At 35.5% G+C, this 23,341-nt stretch overlaps 1 protein-coding gene across 1 annotated transcript in view; it reads left to right on the forward strand.

Moving 5' to 3' along the window:
• ECT2 (epithelial cell transforming 2) overlaps positions 1–23,341 on the forward strand; it is a 68,162-nt gene that overhangs the window by 7,051 nt on the left and 37,770 nt on the right. Inside the window, exons 5-14 of the mRNA XM_074190934.1 lie at positions 1,289–1,471; positions 4,550–4,639; positions 5,385–5,492; positions 7,915–7,988; positions 9,796–9,926; positions 10,071–10,186; positions 13,067–13,129; positions 13,585–13,807; positions 21,438–21,574; positions 22,998–23,117. Of these exons, the coding sequence (XP_074047035.1) occupies positions 1,289–1,471; positions 4,550–4,639; positions 5,385–5,492; positions 7,915–7,988; positions 9,796–9,926; positions 10,071–10,186; positions 13,067–13,129; positions 13,585–13,807; positions 21,438–21,574; positions 22,998–23,117 (1,245 nt within the window). The remainder of the gene's footprint in view (positions 1–1,288; positions 1,472–4,549; positions 4,640–5,384; positions 5,493–7,914; positions 7,989–9,795; positions 9,927–10,070; positions 10,187–13,066; positions 13,130–13,584; positions 13,808–21,437; positions 21,575–22,997; positions 23,118–23,341) is intronic.

Raw genomic sequence — 23,341 nt, forward strand, 5'->3', positions numbered from 1 at the left:
CATTTATAACTATATACATTTTAGAAAAAAATCAACATCCTAAGTGCTCATAGTAGCTCATTAGTTACTCCCTTTGTACTCCTTTGGGTTGTCTTTGTCTATCATTTCTTTAAACTCTTTTCCTTTGATGCTGCTATAGTCATAGTAGTTCGTCGTGGTGTCATTTTAGGTAAAGGGCAATCTTTACTGATCCATTTCACATTTTCTTTGCTCTCAATATTTAATCCTGACTAGAATGTTTATTATTTTTATTTAAATTTTATTCTTTGTCATAGTGTTTATTATATTACATGTCCCTTGCTGCCTCATTGTTGGATAATAGTTTCCCTGGGTCTCCAAAATCTCTGCTTATGGAAAGCAGAATCTAGTAGTCCTACCAAGCTAGAAAGGATTGGAGTAGAGGTCCAGTGTTTTTGGATAAAGTAGTGAACTTGGTATTAGAAACACTTAAGTTCCATCCCCACCACTGGTTTATTAGCTTAGTAATCTGATCAGATCATTGATCTCAGTTACATTAATTGTCTATGTAGTGTACTAAAACAGTTACCTACCAAGGTGGTTGAGAGACTCAAATGATATATATGTATGATGCTTTTAAAACTTGAAAGCGTGAAACAAAAGTTTTTGTTACTTTTATGATTGAATCCCTATTTAAGACAAGCCTAGTTGATTTCAGAAATGCTTATCATCAACTTGAATACAACCTGTTGAATTTTTCTCTTACAGTAACTCAAAAGTCTCTATTAAGTTAAAGAGTGGTGGATGTTGGTGGAAGAAGTATTCTCACTGCCAAAATTATAGATCTGTATAGCATTGACATTTATTAAATATTACTTTTTTATATTAGAACAAAAAGGTGCAATATATAAAATATGATATGAAATAATATAATGATATTTAATATGATAGTACAGTAATGTAACACTCATTGCTGAAGAATATTTGATCTATTTTCATGGAAATAATTAACATACTTCTTTTAAATTTGTCATTCCTCATTCTGTATTTTCCATCAATGTCCATGTTAATTGAGTTGATGTTTGATCAGTATCCATTCAGGAATTTCAGTCTAGAATCAATTGAAAGTTTATAAGGTAGTAGCAATATATAGACTAAGGCAAGCATTTTCAATGTTCAATTTAAATGTAATACTGATATAGATAAACATCTAAAATGTTTAATTTTTTGGATGGATAAATTATATTTAATATATAATCTTTATTTAGACTTTATTAACTAATTGTGTATGCATAATTTATACTTCTGATATTTCATTAAAAACATCAAGGAGATAAAAGTGCCCCATCTAACGATGGAATCAGTGAAGGAATTTGAAGATTCAGATTCGCCAGAATTTGAAAACATATTTGTGGTCATGGACTTTCAGGATGCTGTCTTCAGTGACTTATATAAGGCCGATTATAGAATTCTTGGACCCCCAATTGTACTAAATTGTGCAAAAAATGGGGAGGTAAGAATATAAAATTAATTGTTCAGTATTGGAACTGTTTGTGCATGTGTGTTATATATAGTAAGTTTTGTGACTTTGCAATATATCTGCTGTATTCTACTATACCGTACTAGTGTTGTTAAAGGAGTCATGGTGGCATAACCAATACAGGGCCAGCCTTCCAAGGGAGGATGACCTGGGTTCTGCCTATGACAGATGACTGTGGGATCCTGGCCGTACCACTCATTCTCTAAAACTACATTCCATAGGTGTTGTTCATTTGACTCTATAGTGGGAGTTTTCTTCTCAGGAATATCCTATACCAATGAAATCACAGTTCAGATCTAAAGAAGATTAGAGAAGAAAGAAAGAACACTTGCTTGAGAATTCCTCCAATTTGGGTTGTTACTGTTGTATTATTAACTATGAGATCTAGGTCCAATCTTTTGACATCTTGGGACCACCTGTAAAATAAGGGTATTGATCTAGACTTGGGGATACTTAAGGTACATACTAACTTTCCATTCTGTGATTCAGTAGTACCCAACCACTAAGATGCTAGTTCTTATTTTCTGGTATTGTATGATTGTAGTATGAATTAGAAGAGTGGTGATTGTACCTTATGATAAAACATGATTTAATTGTAGGCCCATAGAAAAATCATTTGTATAGAAGTAATAGCAGTTGTAATATTGTTATCAATGTTTTCCTATTACATAATGAAAGCATTGTGATTAATCTAGTATCTTATGAAACTAAATTTATAGGAATAAAGATTTCACTAATATAGGAAACTCCAGCCAGTGTAATGCAGAGTCCCAGCATCCTATCATCAAGCTGCCTCTTCCACATTCCTGTTATTACCTGTAGATCATTGAAGTATTTTCCTGGAGTAAACACAGTCTGTATGTGTCAAAGGTGTCTTCCTGGTTCTGAGGCTGGCCCCTTTACTGTTTCTCTTAAATATGGTCTAAACAAAATTTGAGTCAAAATAGAGTTCATCATATTTTTTTTTGTTTTGTTTTTATATTTCCATGTTCCTTTAGAATTTTCTTATCCAGGGGCAGCTAGGTGGTGCAGTGGATAGAGCACGAACCCTGGAGTCAGGAGGACCTGAGTTCAAATGTGGCCTCAGACACTTAATAATTACCTAGCTGTGTGGCCTTGGGCAAATTACTTAACCCCACTGCCTTGCAAAAACAAACAAAAAAGAATTTTCTTATCCAGTTTTATATTTGCTGTGTCCGTCACCTAATTAGAAGTTCTTGATGTGGTCTCAAAGTAAATTTTTTAGTGGATAATTTAATACTTTTAGGTAGTGAGATCATTAATACTGATGGATTTTTTTTTTAATACTGATTCATTTTTGATAGATTTATGGAGAAAACCTTCATAATGGAAATCAAGAATTTTGGATTCTTTTTCCATCTCTGTCTAACTGAATATTAGATAAATTGCTCAATTTGTTTTTTCCATCTTCAAAATGTATATATTTTAATAAAGTGCTTTTTTTCTCCTTTAACTGCAAAACACATCTTTATCTAATGTTTATTAAATTTCTTTGACTCATTTTTAATAACTAATAGGAATTCAAGCAGTGGGAATGTTTGCCACAGTTTTGTTTATAAATAATATTTCATCAATATAGTATACAATTTGAAATAAACATACCAATCACTCTGAAATTTTCTATGAGTGTAATGTTGTTATGTTATGTGTAAACTTATCCTAAGTTGATTTAGGAATTTATATTCTTGGTGAGTGGTTTTATTCTTAAAGAGAAAACTGTTTGGGGAGACTAATATTTGAAGCTATAAAAGAGTTTTATTTGGAAATCTTTTAAAAATAGTTTTTTCTTTTGCTTTTCTACCTGAGCAATTATATTTATTTTTATTAAAGAATCAGCTAGGATTGAGTCAAGTAGGAAAGAACCTAAGGAAAAATATTTAGTGATGCCTTTAAGTGATCATGAACCTATTTAATATGAGATAGTGCTATGGATAAAAGCCTTAGGCTGGGAATTGGGAGGACTTGAGAGTTTAAATCAGCCTTAGACTATTATCTACGTTTGTGACCAGTTAGCCAGCAGTAGGGCAGTTCCTGCTACTCAGGAAGTTATTTGTCCCATATTCTTGAAGAGGACCATGATATCAGGGACATGATACAATGAAATGCAAGTGACTTTGATTTAAGTGAGGGAGGGCTGTGCAGTGTCACCAATCTCACTCTGCTGGAGCCATTTGGGTCCAGAGGCCAGATAAGGATCAGAATTAGCTAGAGATGGCCCTGGAGGAGGTGGGAGACCTTGGACTTTTTAAGCTACTGCCTTTATCAGGTCTCAGTTTGAGACAATGCCTTTTCAGTGATTAAAGCTAGGTGAGAAAGAAGTGAAACTACAAAATGACCTCTTTTTCATAGTTAAAAAAAATTGAATTTAAGTGAGGGAAAGCACTGTACAAAGTCACCAGCCTCAGTCTCAGATCTGGAGATGGGTCTTTAAACCTATTCAGTGATTATGAAAGAAATGAAGCAAAAAAAAAAAAACCACAACAATTTCTTTACCTGGTCAAAAAAAAAAAAGATCTGGGAGTAGAAGACCCTCAGGATTTCTGGCCAAAATAGAAGCAATTGTTTTTTACTGAGTTTAAACCTTGACTAAGTGTAACTGACTGGAAACCTATTAGCAAAAGATTCAGAGTGATAAGAAAGAATCTAGCAGGTAAACTCTAAAATAACAATTGTTTTTGTATTGACCAGAAACTCTGAGGGTCTTCTACAAGATTTTTTTTTTTGACCAGGTAAAAGAGGTCATTTTTTTTGCTTCATTTCTTTCTTAATCACTGAATGGGTTTAAAGAGCCATCTGTAGACCTGAGACAGTCTGGTGACTTTGCACAGTCCTTTCCCTCACTTAAATTCAATTTACTTGTTTGTCATCTTCTTGTGGTCATGGTTCTTTTCCAGAATAAAGAACAACTAACCATAGTTTTGTGATGCTTGGCAAATCACTTAACCACTCTGTTTCAGTTTCCTTATCTATAGAATCAGAGGCTTAGATTTGACAGTCCCTTTTCCAGCTCTAAATCTGATTATCTTTTAGCCTTTGCCATATTCCGGCCGCCCTCTGTACTGTGCAAGCATGTTGAATCTGGTGCTGTGTTTTACGGGATTTAGGAAGAAAGAAGAACTTGTAAGTCTCTTTAATTATGCTAACTACCATTCAAAGGGTTTTTTATAATTTTGCAAACAGCATTGAAAACCTTATTTGTACTTTTGTCATTTTAAAGAGATGATTAAAGGAAGAAAGAGCATGGACCAACTGGTTTTAAAAATCTTAATCAGAGCAGTTTTTGAAGAAATTGTATTAAAAGTCATAGATCAAACCTGGAAAAGAATTTTAAAATTCAGTAATTATCTGAAAATTTTAACATGTCTTGATGTTAATTAAAAAATGATTATTTGACTGTTTTCAGTTTATACTTTTAACTGGTGTTGAATAGATAGCTTTAAAAAATGTGCTGTCACAGACTTCAAAGACTTGCTTCTCTGATTCACAGAATATTGCAAGTCATAAGAACTTAATATCTGATTTTATTTGCTTTTTTTGAGGGCGATAAGGGGAAATCAGTTTGATAAAATATAGACTGCTGAAGGTGGAAAAGCTCAAATTTGATGCAGCATGTGGTATTCCTTGTGGGAAAGGTACTGAATGTAAATAGAACATTTATACCATTGCTTAACTTACTTAGGTTCAAATATTTGAAACCTCTTTCTAACACTATTTTCTTCAAGGTTAAACTGTTATTGTTGCTATTTAAAATAAGTCTTTAATATATATGATAAAAATTTGTGTACTCATGAAAAATCTTGTAAAAATCATTTAATTTTAAACAAGTTTACACTGATAATGTGTAACTTGTTTTTTTTCTCCTGAGGTCAAATTGGTGACTTTGGCCCATTACATGGGTGGAACTATTCGAAAAGACTTTAACTCTAAAGTTACCCACTTGGTGGCAAATTGTACACAAGGAGAAAAATTCAGGGTATGTATGGTTTGGTGAATCTTTAATTTTCACATAACAGATTACCTTTTTTGTAAATTATGTGTTATAGCAGTATTCTCTCAGCTATTTCTGGGACCAAAGCTTTCTTCTACTTAACCAAGATTTTTAACCCACCTCACTGAGGGCCTCTTGTAATATAAAATATGAATTATTTGGGAATTTTAAAATTACAGTCCTAACTGAACTTTTTAACCAGGTATAGGGTAGTATTATTGATATCTCATGCTTAATTTATGGTCATTAAATATATATGTATATATAAAAAAACTTCACCAAAACCCTCTTCTGACTTTTTATGGTTTGTGTACAATGTCAGTGGAGCCCAAGCTCTCAAAGATCCTACCAGGATGTATGAACCTGTTAAACAGGCAATCCCAATAGCATGAGATTCATGTGAAAACCAAGTTTATTGCAAGAGAAATGAACATTCATGTGGAACCCAAAGTGTTTACAGTTTATGCAGAAGTTTGCTTTTTTTATGAGTTTATGACTGTAGGACAAAGAAGAAGGAGATAGTAGGAAGGAGTGTGGCATGGTAGGTAGAGAGAATGTAAAGGGGAAGGAACAAGGTGATGGCAAAAGCCCCATTCTTTTATCCCTGGGGAACCGCTAGACTATGAAGATAAGCTTGTTCCCATAGCTGTATAAGCAAATTTCTTGGCACAGAATGGCTGGTCCTGTCTTGAATTCCAAGGACACACAAGGAGTCCAGCTTGGGAGGACAAACAGCAAATTATGGCAGCCCAGGTGAGGCTTTGTCTTTAAGACTTTCAGAGCCTCCTACCTGCTCTGGGTCCAGTGTCAACTCAAAAAAGGAAAGTTCAGGGGACCCCCTAGGAGCCCTTGACAAGTCTCAACTACTGGTCCAGTGATCGATTCTAATTCTGTCATTCTAAGAGGAGCGTAGCTAAGTTTGAAGACACTCATTACTATGCTAGCCACCACCACTTCCAGGGAAATTTCAGTAAAAAGTGTTAGTGCGATTGTGGTTTCTGGTGGTAGAAATCCATATCAATTAAATCTCAGACTTATGAAATGTGGAAGTATCTAGTAAATACAGTTTTCCCTGCTTCCTGAAGTCATGTTGATTTTGCTTTGTTTTTCCCCTAGATTTTCTTTTAATATTTGTCTGTACTTCTGCTCTTATTGTAGCCTACCTTGTATTGTACTTCATCTCTATCCTCTCTATTAGGTGTTATAAAGTTTTCCAGAGGGAGGGAATGTGCCATTTTTTTGTCTTTGTGTCGCCACTGCTGAACCATTGTTTAAGATAGGTGCTTGAGGGCAGCTAGGTGGTGCAGTGGAGTCCCTGGAGTCAGGAGGACCTGAGTTCAAATTTGCCTTCAGACACTTAAGAATTACCTAGCTGTGTGACTTTGGGCAAGCTACTTAACCCCATTGCCTTGCCAAAAAAAAAAACAACAAAACCCCGATTAAAAAAAATAGGTGCTTAATAAATATTTCATGAATTGAAGAGAACTATGGGATTTATAGGGAGCAGTTATTTATCATACTTTGATATATGCAAAATGTTAGCCCACTGTGCTACTAAGGTAGACACCTCTATATGCTGGCTGGCTTCTTTTGACGCTTAGAAAAAGACTTGGAATACAGGCCTTGGGAAAAGCTGTGGGAATGAATCACATTCCCAAGGTATAGAATGAGCATAGCCAACTGAGTCTAGTCTTGTGTAATTGAAATGCTACTTGGGTAATAGGTAATAAGTGAAAAATTGGGTTGTATAAATAGTGTATGACCGGGTTATATCCATTTGTGTGACATAATTTATATTTTCTGTTTACAAGGAAAAAGAAATATTTGAGCTTAACAGTGTTACTTCCTTTTCAAGTATTATCCTGGCTTTATAGAATGTGTAAGAGATCTGAGAATCTTATTTTTTCTTGAATTCTTTGAAGTCCTAGTTGGGAAGTTTTGATATTTAGCAGGAATTTTCAGTAGAGTCTTGAGCCCTGGACTGAATAATGGAAAAAGCCACTCACATTAAGGGGTACTGGGTATGGCAAGCTCTAAGAGACTGTCTTTGCCATTACTTTTTCTAGAAATAGATAGTTTAGGGAGAAAGTAGTGATGATGAATTCTGGTTTTTGCTGGGGACACTTCTGTTAACTAAAATAAATTCCACTACAAGAAAATAATTGAGTTATTTGGAGTTTTTTACAACAATTTTTTTACCTTTATAGTATGACACTTTACATTTTTCTTTTATGATATTTTCCATATGTCTTGTCTCAAAAATTACATGAAAAATATGAATTTGAACAAGCTTTATATTTATAATTTATAATTTCTTTATAACATTTAAAATTGGAACTTTTTTAAGATGAATATCCTTAAATTGTTGACTCATCATTATCGTTAATACTGATTTCATTTATTTTAGGTTGCAGTTAGTCTAGGCACTCCTATTATGAAGCCAGAATGGATTTTTAAGGCCTGGGAAAGAAGAAATGAACAGTAGGTGTTTTGTTTAAGTATTTACATCTCTTCCATATATCTATCTCACTAGAATTTAGTCTATTAAGTTAGATGTAGGTCTTCCTAAATAAAGAAATTTAAGGTTTCATGGAATAATTAAGGGAACACAGTTCAATGGGATTGACATGGATAGAAAAGCCCCACAATTGAGGATTCATTATATATTATTGCTTTCTCTCTACAATCAACTTGGGAATTTTTAATAAAATGGATGAAAGGCTCTTGTCTCCACATTGAATCATTTGTCGAGTATTATCACGTGTTTCTTGGTGGTCTTTCTCATATCCCCTTCTTTTTCTTTTATTTCACCTGCTGCCCCCTTACTTCATTCCCTTGATATCTAGATTGGCTTAGTAAGTGGTATGAGAAGGTAGCCAATTAGGGCACTTCTTGAATTCTGGGAAAAAGAGTTGAAATTTTACTGTTAGCAATAGGGAGATGGCAAAGATTTTTTTTCTTTGAGATGAGATAGGGCCAAATATATATCTAAAAATACTTTTGGGGCAGCATTATGACGATGAGTTGAAGGAGGGAGGAGTAGAGATTTAGTAGCGGTATTAGACAGTTAGTGCTACTAGTAGGATGATGGGAATAGGTGGAAAATAGAAGGCTGAGGTTCTTGGTTCTGTAGGTTTTGATCCTGTGGTTTCACCATCTTAATTTTATAGATCTTAGCCTTCTTTGGAATTCATGTCATTAATGCAAAATAAATAACTATATCAAATTTCTACTTGAATGAGATCAACTTTTTTTCAGTGATTGTATATTCAGATTCCAGAGCCTCTGAGCAATTTGTAGTTTTATCAGTTTGGTCTAGTTATCATTTTTGAATTTTGGCACAGTGGGTAAAGCACTGGCTTTGGATTCAGGAGGATGAGAGATTGAATCTGGCTTCAGGCACTTGCCACTTACTAGCTGTGTGACCTCAGGCAAGTCACTTAACTCCAATTGCCCTGCATTCAGGGTTATCTCCAGTTGTCCTGGCCACTGGACCCAGATGGCTTTGGAGGAGAAAGTGAGGCTGGTGACTTAGCCCAGCACCCCTACCCACCCAACCCCTCACTCAAATCTGGTTCACATGCTTTGTCATGGTATTAACTCCCTGATGTCATGGTCTTCTTTGAAAATGAAGGACAAACAGTATTATAACTCTTCTTTCCCCCCAACCGATTCTTCTTCCAAATTTTGTTCCCTCTCAGAGCTACCACCATCCCTCCAGTTTCCTGGATTCACCACCTAGTCAAATCATCCTTGACTTCCCATTCCCCTTTGTGTCACATAGCCATTTAGTTAACAGATGTTCACATTTCTATCTTAGATTTTCTTTTAACTACACTTGTAAGGTGAGGACTATCACTTTAGCTTTAGACCATGACAGTCATCTCCTGATTGTTGCTGCCAAAGGGATATTCCCTACTTCAGTAACTCTAGTTTCTTTCCATTACTTCCAAAATTGAGTATGAAGTCCTCAAGCTCTAGTTGACTTTTAAAACCCTTCACCACCTGGCCCCAGGTTCCCTTCTGCCTCATATTCTGTTCCTCTGCTTGTTCATCATGTTTCTCTCATTGTGTTTCTCCATATAGATACCCATTCCTTTTGCCTGGGCCTTCTGCATGCTCTCTTAATTTCTGTAAGGGCCCAGCTTAGCTCCATTTTACATGTGAAGACTCTTGATCTCTTCTCCTCCAACCCTGAATGTAAGCCCCCTGAAAGCAGTGCCCAACTTGGGACTTGGCCTAGGGCAAAAAGTGTAAGGAGTGGTTGATTGATTTTCTTTGTGTTTAGGGATTTCTATGCTGCAACTGATGAATTTAGAAATGAATTTAAAGTCCCTCCATTTCAAGATTGCATGCTGAGTTTTCTGGGATTCTCAGATGAGGAGAAGGCTAATATGGAAGAAATGACTGAAATGCAAGGTGATATTATTGTTATAATTAAATGAGGATGAATTAGGAGAAATTAGTTTTCTCCCCTTATCTTGTTTAGTTCCATAAATTTTAAAATGTTTGAATTTAGAAAGAAACATTTTAGTGACTTGTGGCTCTTACATTTGACTTTAGGAGGTTGCTATTTGCCAGTTGGAGATGAACGGTGTACCCACCTTATAGTTGAAGAAAATGCAGTAAAAGAGCTTCCATTTGAACCTTCCAAGAAACTGTATGTTGTAAAACAAGAGGCAAGTAATTCTTCTACTTGTTAAATCTTTTAAAAAATATTATCTCAGAGGGATGGCTAGGTGGCGCAGTGGATAGAGCACTGGCCTGGAGTCAGGAGTACCTGGGTTCAAGTCTGGCCTCAGACACTTAATAATTACCTAGTGTGGCCTTGGGCAAGCCACTTAACCCCATTTGCCTTGCAAAAAAAACTAAATACATACATATATACATATATATATATATATATATATATATATATATATATATATATATATATATATTATCTCAGTATGCTCTGAGTAAGATAAAACTTGTATTATACTAAGTGTGAGGAATAACAGTCAGACTTCTCCCCGGCTTTTCTGGTCTCCAAGAAATATTCATAAACCCAAACCAGCCCTGAAACTGGGGTTCTTCTGTATGGAGAAGACTACTAACTACCCTTATCAGAACTTTGTTCTCAGATACATGAAATTAGAGGGGAGTTGTTTTTTTAAAAAAAGTTCATGGTCTGCAGGCTAAGAACCTCTGCTCTAGAGGAGAGCACCCAGTTCTCTACCCAGCTACTCTCTAGAGGACTCAAAGGTGGGATGGGGGGGGTGGAGCAAGGAGGACTGCAGAGGCAAGCAACTGTGTCCAGCTTGTGCTTTATACTGATGGAGGATTCCTTGAAGCATATCAAAATATGATTTCATTTTCCATTGATCAATCATTATTTAGACATGGAAATAGTGGGAGAAAATTAAATGGAAATTAAAAACAGGATTGTAAATGATTGTATAAATCGAAATGTTAATGATCATTTTAAAGTCCTCTCCTCAAAAGGTATGGATAAGAACTATCTTAGTAGTACCCTCACTGTACTAGTTTTTAATCATTATTTTATTTTCTATATTTATAATATGAAATTATTGTTTATTGTCTTTAGTGGTTTTGATTCCTTTTTTGTTTCATCTTTCTATATTTTTATTTTTCCATATGCATCATTTTTATTTTTTTCATCCAAACTTGATTGCACTGGTATATGAAATTCCAACCAATAATAATTTACACCTGTTATGTTTCCCTTTCCCTCACTGTCCCCCTGCCCAGCCATTTCCTTAGAACAGCAAAAAAGAGTGAAAGTTATTTGAAGGATGCTCTAAATCATTAATAATGAAATGTAAATTGGAATAACTGAGGTTTTATATCATACCTAGACAAATGGACAAAGGTAGTTAAAGAGGGGGAATAATCAGTATTGAAAGGACTTTGGAGGCACACTAATGGAACTGTTGGTACAGCTGTATAGGGTCCTAATCATTTTGGACAGGCATTTGAAATTATGCTTAGTGACTAAATTGTCCTTACCTTTAAGCTCTGATTATAATGCTAGGTGTGTACCCTAGTGAATTCACTGACAAAAGACAGCCCCCAAGTCCTCCACACACTTATGAGCAGCAACTTGTCAGCTACAATCAAGGTCAAGTGACTCACTCGGCCCAGGTCACATAGCCATTGTGGGGTGGGGTGTCCTAGGAAAGACTTGAACCTAGATTTTCCTGAACTTGAGTTTGGTCTATTTTTACATGTGCATTTTACATGGTACAGTAACATTCTGTTATTTTCCTGCTATAACTTGTTTAGTTTTTCCTCTTGTCTTGAATATGTTTACTATTATATGGGCCCAGATTCCAGGCCAACCTCCAGAGCAATAGGATAACCTTTCTGCTGACCAACTGCCACCAATGGGCAAAGGAGACCCAAGGGAAGAGCAACACTTGACCTGGCATGATCCAGGCTGCTACCCTCCTGCTGGGGCTGGTGGGAAGGGGTGCATCCTTTGTGGAGAACCTTTACCAACTACCACCAACTGCCACCACAGGGCCAATGGCCCTTGGAATGGCAGCTCTCTCCTCTCTCCTCCCCCAGATAATAGTCCAGAGAACCTCCTGTCTGTGCCCCTGCCAAGACCCAGAGAAGAACCTTCTCACTTCCTCACCACTGTCAGATGAATCCTTTAATAAAAGGACATGATTTTATTAGTTGAAACAATACTAAAGATGCATTCCCCTCCCTTGCCAGACCTTCCAAGCCTGGCCTGAAGCAGAAACCTCCCTGAGGAATGGGAACTCCTTGCGAGCAGGCATGAGGTTCTTACTGGAATGAAGACCCCGCTACTTTCTGTATCCTCAGAGTTCACTGCTTCTCACACAGTTTTTTTGTACTGATTGCCACTTCCCCTGTCAATGATTTTAGGACAAAGACTGGGCAGTGGGACTAGAGTGACTGACGAGGTAGAAAATACATAGAAGATAGGGTGGTGGGGTTGAATTTGGTGCTTATGAGGACCTGTCTCAGAAGCTATCTGATTCAGAGCAAATCACTTAAACCTCTCTCTATCTCAGCTGTAAAATAAGGATGTGTATTCCCATGGTTGTTGTGAGGGACAAACGAAATAATTTGTAGAAATACTTGGATTTTTCAGAGCTGAATGCTAGTATTAATTGATATTAGCCAAAACATGTATATTCCCTAATAATCTTATGTTTCTCCACAAATAGGTAGCGTATCATAAATAAAGTAAAATTGTACTTATTTTTTTTTTTTAAACTACACCTGTTCTAGTAGTTTGTATTTTATTATCTTTGTCAATTTAGGTTTCAGGTGGAGACTCAAAGTTCTTTTAATTTTAAATTTAAATTTTAAAATATTCATTTTTCTAATTGTTAGACATTTGCATACATTTTTGTATGATGGTTAATTTATGTTTTTCATTTCCTTTTTTTAACACATGTTTAATACAATTTCTAGATGCATTACTTTTTGTTAAGATGCTTTTATTTCTATGTACTTAAATTTTTCTGTTCTGTAATACAGATTTTAAACTTTCTAAGTGGAGTTTTTTTGGTCCTTTTCAGTGGTTTTGGGGCAGTATTCAGATGGATGCCAGAGCTGGAGAATCTATGTATTTATATGAAAAGGTATAAAAATTATTTCTAATTGCATTCAGAGAGAACATGAACTAATGGTATAAATGTGACACCTTTTAATCTGTGGAATATTTCATAATTCTTATCCCAAGGACAAAAAGTCTTGAGCTATATGAGCCTTTATGCAAAATTTCCTTAGTAGTCATAGAAAATAATTTTAAATAAAATACTAAATGTTATTTGTCTTTTAGGCATAAATAAAGTGATGATATTAATAAATTCATAATTAAAAAATTTAAATAGAGAACCTTTCCATGATTTTTTAAAGTTCCCATGTTCCTAGCATAAAATTGAAAATCATACTTAGAAAGTTAATCAAAATGTTATTATCTGACAATTACAATGACTTAATTACTTCAGACTAATCTGAAATAAATGTACAAGATCTGAATTTTGTACAAATTGGATTACAGTTTGGTTAATGTATACATGTATATATGTTTTAGGCTAATACTCCTGAACTCAAGAAATCAGTGTCACTACTTTCTTTGAGTACCCCAAATAGCAATCGTAAGAGACGTCGTTTAAAAGAGACACTTGCTCAGCTGGCCAGAGAGACTGACATATCACCATTCCCCCCTCGCAAACGCCCATCAGCGGAGCATTCCCTTTCTATCGGGTCACTACTGGACATCTCCAATACACCAGAATCCAGTCTTAGCTATGGAGGTAAAAATATAGTTAATACATTTGTTACGAATGGTAAATACAAATCTTGTTAGATAATGATGATTGGTGACAGTCTCCTCACACATTTATATTACCATCAATTAAAACCATTTATTACAGGCCTACTATGTGATTACCCACAATGTAAAAAGTAGAGTATGAAGGAATTTGGAGAATGTAAAAAGTATAAGACATAGTTCCTGTCTTTATGCCATCTATAAAATAGTTGTAAAAAAAAAAAAAGATAAGGATCTACAGTGTGTAACAGTCTCATATACCACTATAAGCCAGGACAGTCAGATTTTTTTTTTTGGAAGAATTGTAAGGCTATTTTAGAGTAGTTGGAAAGAAAAGACTGGAAAGGTGGGGTAAAGTCATAGTTTGGAAGACCTTGAAAACCAGACAATGGTGCTCATTAAATTTCTCTGAGGAACACTGAGAGAGCTTTCAGCAGATGGAAGGAGTTGATTAAAGAGAATGACTTAATTTGAGATAGACTAAATTAGAGAAAGTAGACAATAAGGAGACTAAAACTAATTGTTAAGAGAGCAAGTAGTAAGCCTGGAAAGGAAAGAAGGAATGCCATCTCACTGAGGAGGAAGAGAAGAAGGTACTAAAAGAATTGGTGGGAATGAGGGATAGGAAAGCATCAATGATGACTAAGTCATTGAACCAAGATAACTATAAAGATAATGGCACCATTAGCATGAATGAATAAAGTTTGGGAGATAGAGGTTGATACCAGGAAGAAGAAATATTGAATAGGAAGAGAGCTAGAAACAATTAGATATGATGGCAGAATTTTAAGTGTATTTTGCATTGTGTGAAAAATGGGACTGGGATGCCTAACCATTGCTAAAATTAGAGATTTGGGGACCAGCTTCATTAAGACCTTGGATGAAACCAAAGAGTAAATGTGATATAAGGTAAAAAGAGCCAATAACCCAGGATTGAATTTCAAGAAACATTCTTTAGTACAGGGGTGGGCCAAAGGCATCTAAAAGCAACCACAGGGGGCAGCTAGGTGGCACAGTGGATAGAGCACTCACTGGCCCAGGAGTCAGAAGTACCTGAGCTCAAATCTGGCCTCAGACACTTAATAATTACCTAGTTGTGTGGCCTTGGGCAATCCACTTAGCCCCACTGCCTTGGGAAAAACCTAAAACAAACAAAAAAAACCCCAAAATCAATCGCAGGCAGGACTTGAAATTCAACAAATCTAGGAGCGTTTTAGGGGCAAATTAATTAAGTTTGACCAAGTATACCCCATGAATGATGTATATATAAAATATATCCAAAAAGCCCTTGGCAGATAAAGGGTTCCCCAATCCTGCCTTAGAGGAAAAAATAGCCAATGAAGCACATAAGTGGATTATTATGTAGATGAAGAAATAGTAAGTAGGGAAAGTGAAAATTTCTAATTTAAGAAAGTGTCAGTCAAAAATTTAGATAGGGTAGCTAGGGCTATCTGATCAGATCATTAAGTATAGTAGTTATATATATAAAAGGAAAATGTAGGAAGACAATCAACAAAGCTTAGATAATCTTTGTTTTTCAAAATAGATTCCTGGAAAAACATGTACTAAATCAGTGAGGCCACTGTACTTTTTATTTGGAAATCAGGCACCACTCATTTTCCCCTTCAAAAAACCAAAGGGAAATTAATAGTGTCTCATTTTTAAAAATAAAAGGTTGAATAATTTATTTCTCTTATCTAACAGAGTGACTTGCTTTTTAAATATGTTCCAGAAAACTCTGGGTGATTGAGAAACCTACACAGTGTCAGCTAACAAGGTCTATTAAAGGTTGATGTATAATAAAAGTAAGAAAAGTAAGAAATAAAGTACCTGAATCTAAGAGGAACTAGAAAAAGACAAGATAATGATCCCTAATCTGGCTTTTGCCTTTATTCAAGATGTTTCTTAATCCTCAAATGTCTAATAATCTTTTTTCCCATCCCCCAACTCTTTTTTTCTCCCATTCCTTTATCTGAGTTTTGGTTTTTTTTTTTGAAAAATTTCTTAAATCAATTTTTTTGTGTTTGTTCTAAGTTCATTGTAATAGATGGAACCTCACTGCTTTTGTGCATTTTTTTTTTTTAGGTTTTTGTAAGGCAAATGGGGGTTAAGTGGCTTGCCCAAGGCAACACAGCTAGGTAATTATTAAGTGTTTGGGACCGGATTTGAACCTAGGTACTCGTGACTCCAGGGCTGGTGCTTTATCCACTGTGCCACCTAGCTGCCCCTTGTGCATTTTTAATTTGTGTTTTGTTGGCTTCCCATCGATTTCCCTAACAGTATGTTACCAATTTAATTTCTTTTTTTTTTAATTTATTTATTTTGAATTTTACAATTTTTCCCTTAAGCTTTGCTTCCCTCCCCTCATCCCCAACAAAAGGCAGTCTGTTAGTCTTGATGTTGTTTCCATGATATACTTTAATCTAAGTTGAATGTGATGAGAGAGAAATCTTATCCTTAAGGAAGAAAAATAAAGTATGAGATAGCAAAATTATATATAATAAGATAACTTTTTTAAAAATTGAAGGTAATAGTCTTTGGTCTTTGTTCAAACTCCACAATTCTTTCTTTGGATAGAGATGGTATTTTCCATTGCAGATGCCCCCAAATTGTGCCTGATTCTTGCACTAATGGAATGAGCAAGTCCATTAAGGTTGATCCATCACCCCATGTTGCTGTTAGGGTATACAGTGTTTTTCTGGTTGTGCTCATCTCACTCAGCATCAGTTCATGCAAATCCCTCTAGGTTTCCATGAATTCCCATCCCTCCTTGTTTCTAATAGACATGACATACATATACCACAGCTTGCTAAGCCATTCCCCAACTGAGGGACATTCACTTAATTTCCAATTCTTTGCCACCGCAAACAGGGCTGCTATGAATATTTTTGTACAAGTGATGTTTTTAACCTTTTTCATAATCTCTTCAGGGTATAGACCCAGTAGTGGTATTACTGCATCAAAGGGTATGCACATTTTTGTTGCCCTTTGGGTGTAATTCCAAATTACCCTTCAGAAAGGTTGGATGAGTTCACAGCTCCACCAGCAATGTATTAAATAGTGTCTCAGATGTCCCACATCCCTTCCAACATTTATCGTCGTCCTTTCTGGTCATATTGGCCAGTCTGAGAAGTGTGAGGTGGTACTTCAGAGATCCTTTAATTTGCATTTCTCTAATAAGTAGAGCAATTTTTCATATGACTATGGATCACTTCGATTTCCTCATCTGTAAATTGCCTTTGCCTATCCTTTGACCATTTGTCGATTGGAGAATGGCTTGGTTTTTTTTTTTAAATTTGACTCAGTTCTCAGTTTATTTTAGTCCTTTGTCAGAAATACTAGTTGTAAAAAATGTTTCCCAATTTAGTACATTTCTTTTGATCTTGGTTACAGTGGTTTTGTCTGTGCAAAAGCTTTTTAATTTAATGTAATCGAAATTATCTAATTTGTTTTTAATGATGTTCTCCATCTCTTCCTTGGTCATAAACTGCTTTCCTTTCCATAAAATTGACAGGTATACTATTCCTTGATCACCTAATTTGCTTATAATACTGTTTTCTATGTCTAAATTCTGTACCCATTTTGGTCTTATCTTGGTATAGGGTGTGAGGTGTTGATCTAATCCAAGTTTCTGTTATATTAACTTCCAATTTTCCCAACAGTTTTTGTCAGAGAGAGTTTTTATTCCAGTAGCTGGACTCTTTGGGGGTTTATCAAAGATCAGATTACTGTAATCATTTCCTGATATTGCACCTAGTCTATTCCACTGATCCACTGATATATTTCTTAGACACCACCAGACAGTTTTGATGACTGATGCTTTATAATGTACTTTTAGATCTGGTAGGGCTAAAGCCACTTTATTTTTCACTTTTTCCCCATTAAATCCATTGAAATTCTCGACTTTTTATTTCTCCATATGAATTTACTTATAATTTTTTCCTAACTCATTAAAGTAATTTTTTGGAATTTTGATCAGTAGGACACTAGATAGTTTAATTTAGGTAGAATTGTCATTTTTATTACATTAGCTTGGCTTATCCATGAGCACTGGATATTTGCCCAGTTATTTAAATCTGCTTTTATTTATGAGAAGTGTTTTGTAACCAATTTAATTTCTTTTTCCTTTACTCTTATTAGATAATACAGAAATCTTTTTATAAACATCAAAGCACAATAAATGCACATTGTTGAAGATACTACTTATTACCACCACTTTCATCATGTTTCTCTCCTCCACTGTAATTTCATTTTCTTCATTAAATCCTTGAAGAGCTATAATTTTGTTGATTCTTACAAGCCATAAGGGCCATAACATCTTCTATAGCTTTGAGAATTATGGTAGAGAAGTGATAAACTTCTCCAGATTTAAGCAAGCCAATCCTCAGTCACCCAGAGTATCACCAGACTCATATGCAGTTGCTAAAAAGCATCTGAATAGAACCATTCTATCTCCCCAATACTTCTATTTTCATTTTATTTATCTTCTCTTTTATGGAAGGAGGGACTCTCTCGTTACTGGGCTTTGTGATTTTTTTTTAACTTAAGAATTTTTCCTGAGGTAGGGAAAGAAGTAGTGAGTTGTAAAGTCATTACCAGCACATACATGTTCTCTCTATAGAAAGCATTGCCATTTTAATCTTTTATTAGTTTTCACAAAATATAGTAATGTGAATAATATATTTGGTAGTGATAGTTTTATGTTATTGATGCTTCATTTGTGCCTAAAAGGAAAGCAGATTTTCTGGTCTTTTATAAAGAGAATATTATTGATTTTTTTTCCTGTTTTTTTTTTCTGAAGACTGGAGTTATTTTCAGCTTTCATGAAGTATCAAATTTGTTTCTTAATGATAGAATTGCTTTGGTTTTGATTGATAAACTTCAAACATTTAGCATAATTTAAATGTTGAGAAATAGGATATATTGTTACAGCTTTGAGAATAGTCACTTATGAATTTTTTGTGATTATAATTATTTGTACTCAAAGATTTAACTTCTAATCAGATGAATTCAGCACTTAATGAGGATAGATTTCCCCACCAATTTCTTTTTTTTTTTAGGGTTTTTTTTTTTTTGCAAGGCAATTGGGGTTAAGTGGCTTATCCAAGGCCACACAGCTAGGTAATTATTAAGTGTCTGAGACCGGATTTGAACCCAGGTACTCCTGACTACAGGACCACTGCCACCTAGCCGCCCCTCCCCACCAATTTGTAATATGTATTTTGGCAGAAATACCCAAAAGAAAATTGGAATATTCTGATCTATTGCTTGGGAATCCACTGACCTTGAACAAATCCTCTAGGGAGAAGCATAATTTTAAAAGTTCTTTTGTACTTTAATAAAATAATCATTTAAAATTATTACTGAATTCATAATAACTAGATCATTTTTTAAAAGTTAATAAGAACCGAATTGCTAATGTGGGGATTTGTGAAATTAGATATTAAGAAGAGGTCTTCATATTAATTATTTGGGAGACACCATCTGGTACTTTATTCTGTTTATCCCTTCTCTTCTCTACCTTCATCTTATCCTTTCAATGAGCACCTTCCCATCTTTCTTGAGAGGTAGCATGAAATAATTAGGCTTTTGCACTTATAGTCATTGAGGTGATTCTGGGCAAATCATTGCACTTTGGATCCTCATTTTCTTGCTCTCTAAAAGGATGCTAAGAATACCTGGAGTATTTATGATGATCAAATGAAATAAAGTGCTTTATAAACTTTAAACTGCCATATAAATGTCTATTGTCATTACTACTACAGATAAGCCTACATCTCCTGAAAAACACAAACTTGCAATGGTGACTCAGCCTCCTGTCCAAACTTAACTGCCATTACTCTTCAGTAAAATCCTTCACACCCACACAAAGAGCACTTCACTCACCTCTAGTGCTTTAAGATTTGCAGGCTCTTTCCCCTTGGTGAGGACAAGAAATTCTAGTGTGAGGAAGGTAAGGTTGACTGAGTCAGGATCACACAGTTTGTATCTGTATCAGGATTCAGACCCTTTCTGATATCAGATCCCTCTCATCTGTCTTGTTCTCCTGCAGCCTAGACTCCTTGCTGTTTTTTGAACACAAGAGTTATTTTTTCCACATGTTCTGTCATGCCTAAAATCAAAGTGACTCCTCTTTCCTCTGGCCTCCCCACTGGTGTTTAGAAAAGTACTAGGGTGTGAAGGAGGAACGCCTCTAATTTTGGTTATTAGGGATTTGGAGCCCAGATCTCCTATTTTACTTGGGCAAATCACTTATCTTGAACTGAATGTAAAAGAGGAAAGTAGTGGCCACCCCCAAAGTTCAGATTCTGACAACCTGCTCTTCCTATTTTGGGCAGTACTGGGATGATGGTTGTTCAAGACTTTATTTTTTTCATTTATAAAAGGTGGTGTTTGGATTTGATTGCCAAGGCTTGGGCAGCCTACCTCTTAGGCTCTTATTTTTAAAGTTATGTCAAAGATGGGACCATACCTTCTACAACCTTGATGGATCCTGTGCAGCACCTTAAAACTGAGGCTTCTGGATAACTCCCTGTAGAAGGAAAGATCCTTTTTTTTTCTTTTTTCCAGGAGTCATTTTTTTTCCTGTCATCAGCTAGTAGTTATTGAGGGCTTGCTCTTAGCTTTCAAACAAAGGTTATCAGTAATAAATATAAGAAGTAAATACATTTCCTTTCCTGTTATAGGAAATTCTTTTTTGTAAAAATCTTTAAGAAGAAAAGTTTTTAATTAGCAAATTTTACTTTGCTTTCCTCTAAAAGAATTTTGGATAATGATTAGATGATACCATTTTAAAAATTGGAGTTAATAGTTTGATCTTAGAAAATATAGTTTTAAACACAGATAAGAAATTTATCTTTGAAAGACTTGTTGCGGGGGTAGCTAGGTGGCGCAGTGGATAGAGCACAGGCCCTGGAGTCAGGAGTACCTGAGTTCAAATACAACCTCAGACTCTTCATAATCACCTAGCTCTGTGGCCTTGGGCAAGCCACTTAACTCCATTGCCTTAAATAAAAAGCTTTTTTTTTAAAAAAATAAAGAAAAACTTACTGCCTAATAGTGAATGCAAGAAACAATGACTAATGTGCCTATACTTGGAAAGTAAATATTGCATAGTTAAAGAAACTTTCAGATTATGGAATTTCCAAGTTTTTATAAAGACAGTTTTGATATGGAAACCAGTTTTTGTTGGGACTCTGAGGGAGAAAGGATAACTAGATTAATAGTGGGGAAATCTGATATCTAAGACCTGGCCCTGGTACTTGTGTGCTAGTGGGGGAATTTGAGATCTGAGACCTGGCCCTGGTACTTGTGTGCTAGTGGGGGAATTTGAGATCTGAGACCTGGCCCTGGTACTTGTGTGCATTTTTTAAATGCCACTGAAACTTTTTCTCTCATTTTCCTACTAAAATAGAGATTCTTATTACTTCGTGAAGCCATGAGAATCAATGCAGTAACAATTTAAGAATATAAAGCACTATTCACATCTAAAGTAGTGCTTTGGGGACAGTTGTAAAACTCACTTGTTTTAAACTTAATTTAAATGAGTACATTTGCTTTATTAAAACATTTTGCATTTAGACATTTAAAAAAATTTTTTTTTTTTTTTTTAGAAACACCAAAATCTTGTACTAAGTCTTCCAAAAATTCCACTCCTGTTCCTTCAAAGCAGTCAGCAAGGTGGCAGGTGGCAAAAGAACTTTATCAGACTGAAAGTAATTATGTAAATATACTGGCAACAATTATTCAGGTAAGTCCAAATTGGTGGGGTTTGTTTGTTTGGAATCTTTCTGATGTAAAATTCAAAATATATCCATCAGTAAAAAAAAGTGAAGAAGGAATCTCTAATTAAGATGCTGAAATGTGTGTGGCTAGAATTGGAATTAGTGACTCCGGTATGATGACAGATAGTTCATAGATAATGGTTATGGAGGAGTGGGCTTGTCCTGTGTGGCATGTTGGATATAGCCCCTCCCTGGTTGTGGGGAGGAAGCCCCTGAAGCCCTATGAAACTGCCAGGGGAGGACCTGGGGAGGACCTTAGGGTTGGATATCTGTCCATCTAGCAATTTACTTTGGATGCCATCACATCTCTGGCAGTCCTCGGCACTCATTGTTCTTTAGGCAGCTGTTAAGGTGAAGGCTGCTCTCAGCGGGTGGGGACCAGGTTACCCCTGGGTATTTGGTGGCAAAGAGTTGGTAGTTGAGTTAAACCCAGGTGAATAGAGGTGCTGTGACATTCTCATTTGTTATTTTTCACACTGAAACTAGAGTTATTGGTAAATGATTGATAGCTTGTGCCAATTCTGTTAGGCTTGATAAAATGCAGGGGTGGGAGTGAGGGGAGCAACCAAGTTCTAAAAAGCATCTTAATTAAATTCCACTCTGCTGATTGTGCTGCTAACTTGGAATCAGGAAATTATGCAGTCCTTTCAGTCTTCATTTAGAATTTTCTAAAATCTAATGTACTATTGGATCTGATAAAAAATATATAGGTCACAGGAAATCTCAAGAGGCTCTGGAGGTGTCTCAGAGTTCTGAGATCCTGGTTTGGAGGTGGTGAGAGAGTCTTGCAGAAGGAGCCTTTATTGAGACTTAAATAAGCAGTCAAGAGGTGAATCCACTAACTGACTGCTTAGGCTAGGGGACAGAAGTGTATTAAAGGAGAAGTTGTGAATGTCAGCCAGGTACCCCTACGTTCAGGAGTTTTCCACTTGTGAAGTTCCCAAAGCTGGAGTTCAGAGGAAAGGGAGGAGGAAAATCCCCGAGCTTCTGTCCAAGACCTTGTTATGCTGGGTTTTCTCCTTTGGCACTGATGGTTCGTTATCCATAATGGGGATGCAGTTTCTTATGGGTGAGAGAAAAAAAACTTTTTTCTGTAGACTATTTTTCACAAGGTCAGCACGGCTTGGCACCAGGTTTAAGTTTACTGTGGAAGGGCACAGATTGTAACTGGTCTACTACACAAAGTCCAAGTTTAATGCTTATATTATTGAAGTCAGCCCCATCATATAGATATATTTAAAAGTGTCATGAAGATAAAAGAAAATTTTTTATTTTAATTCCGGGGAGGTTAGGATTATCATTTTATGCCTTCTTACTCCTGGTTTTTTACATATATCACAGTTTTTCTTAGTTCTTAAAGTTGCATATTTCCCCTCATTTTGTCTCTAGTTATTTCAAGTTCCATTGGAAGAGGAAGGACAGCGTGGAGGACCTATCCTTGCAGCAGAAGAGATTAAGGCCATCTTTGGTAGCATTCCTGACATCTTTGATGTGCACACCAAAATAAAGGCAAGCTTTTTAAGGAACAGATCCATCCTCTTTTAACAAAAGGATTTTTGATGTGCGCTTCTATAAATATTTCCTTTTAGTACTTTAGTTGGATTAGTAACATTGTTTTCCTAAACTTTCTTTAACTTCCTTTCTTCCCCTTTGTTTGAACTTTATTGTATCTGTAGCTGCACATATGTTGCTTGTGCCTGTTATTTTTTTACATTAAGAATATAAATAATGAA

The sequence above is a fragment of the Macrotis lagotis genome, chromosome 6, assembly GCF_037893015.1.
Source record: "Macrotis lagotis isolate mMagLag1 chromosome 6, bilby.v1.9.chrom.fasta, whole genome shotgun sequence".
Lineage (NCBI taxonomy): Eukaryota > Metazoa > Chordata > Mammalia > Peramelemorphia > Peramelidae > Macrotis > Macrotis lagotis.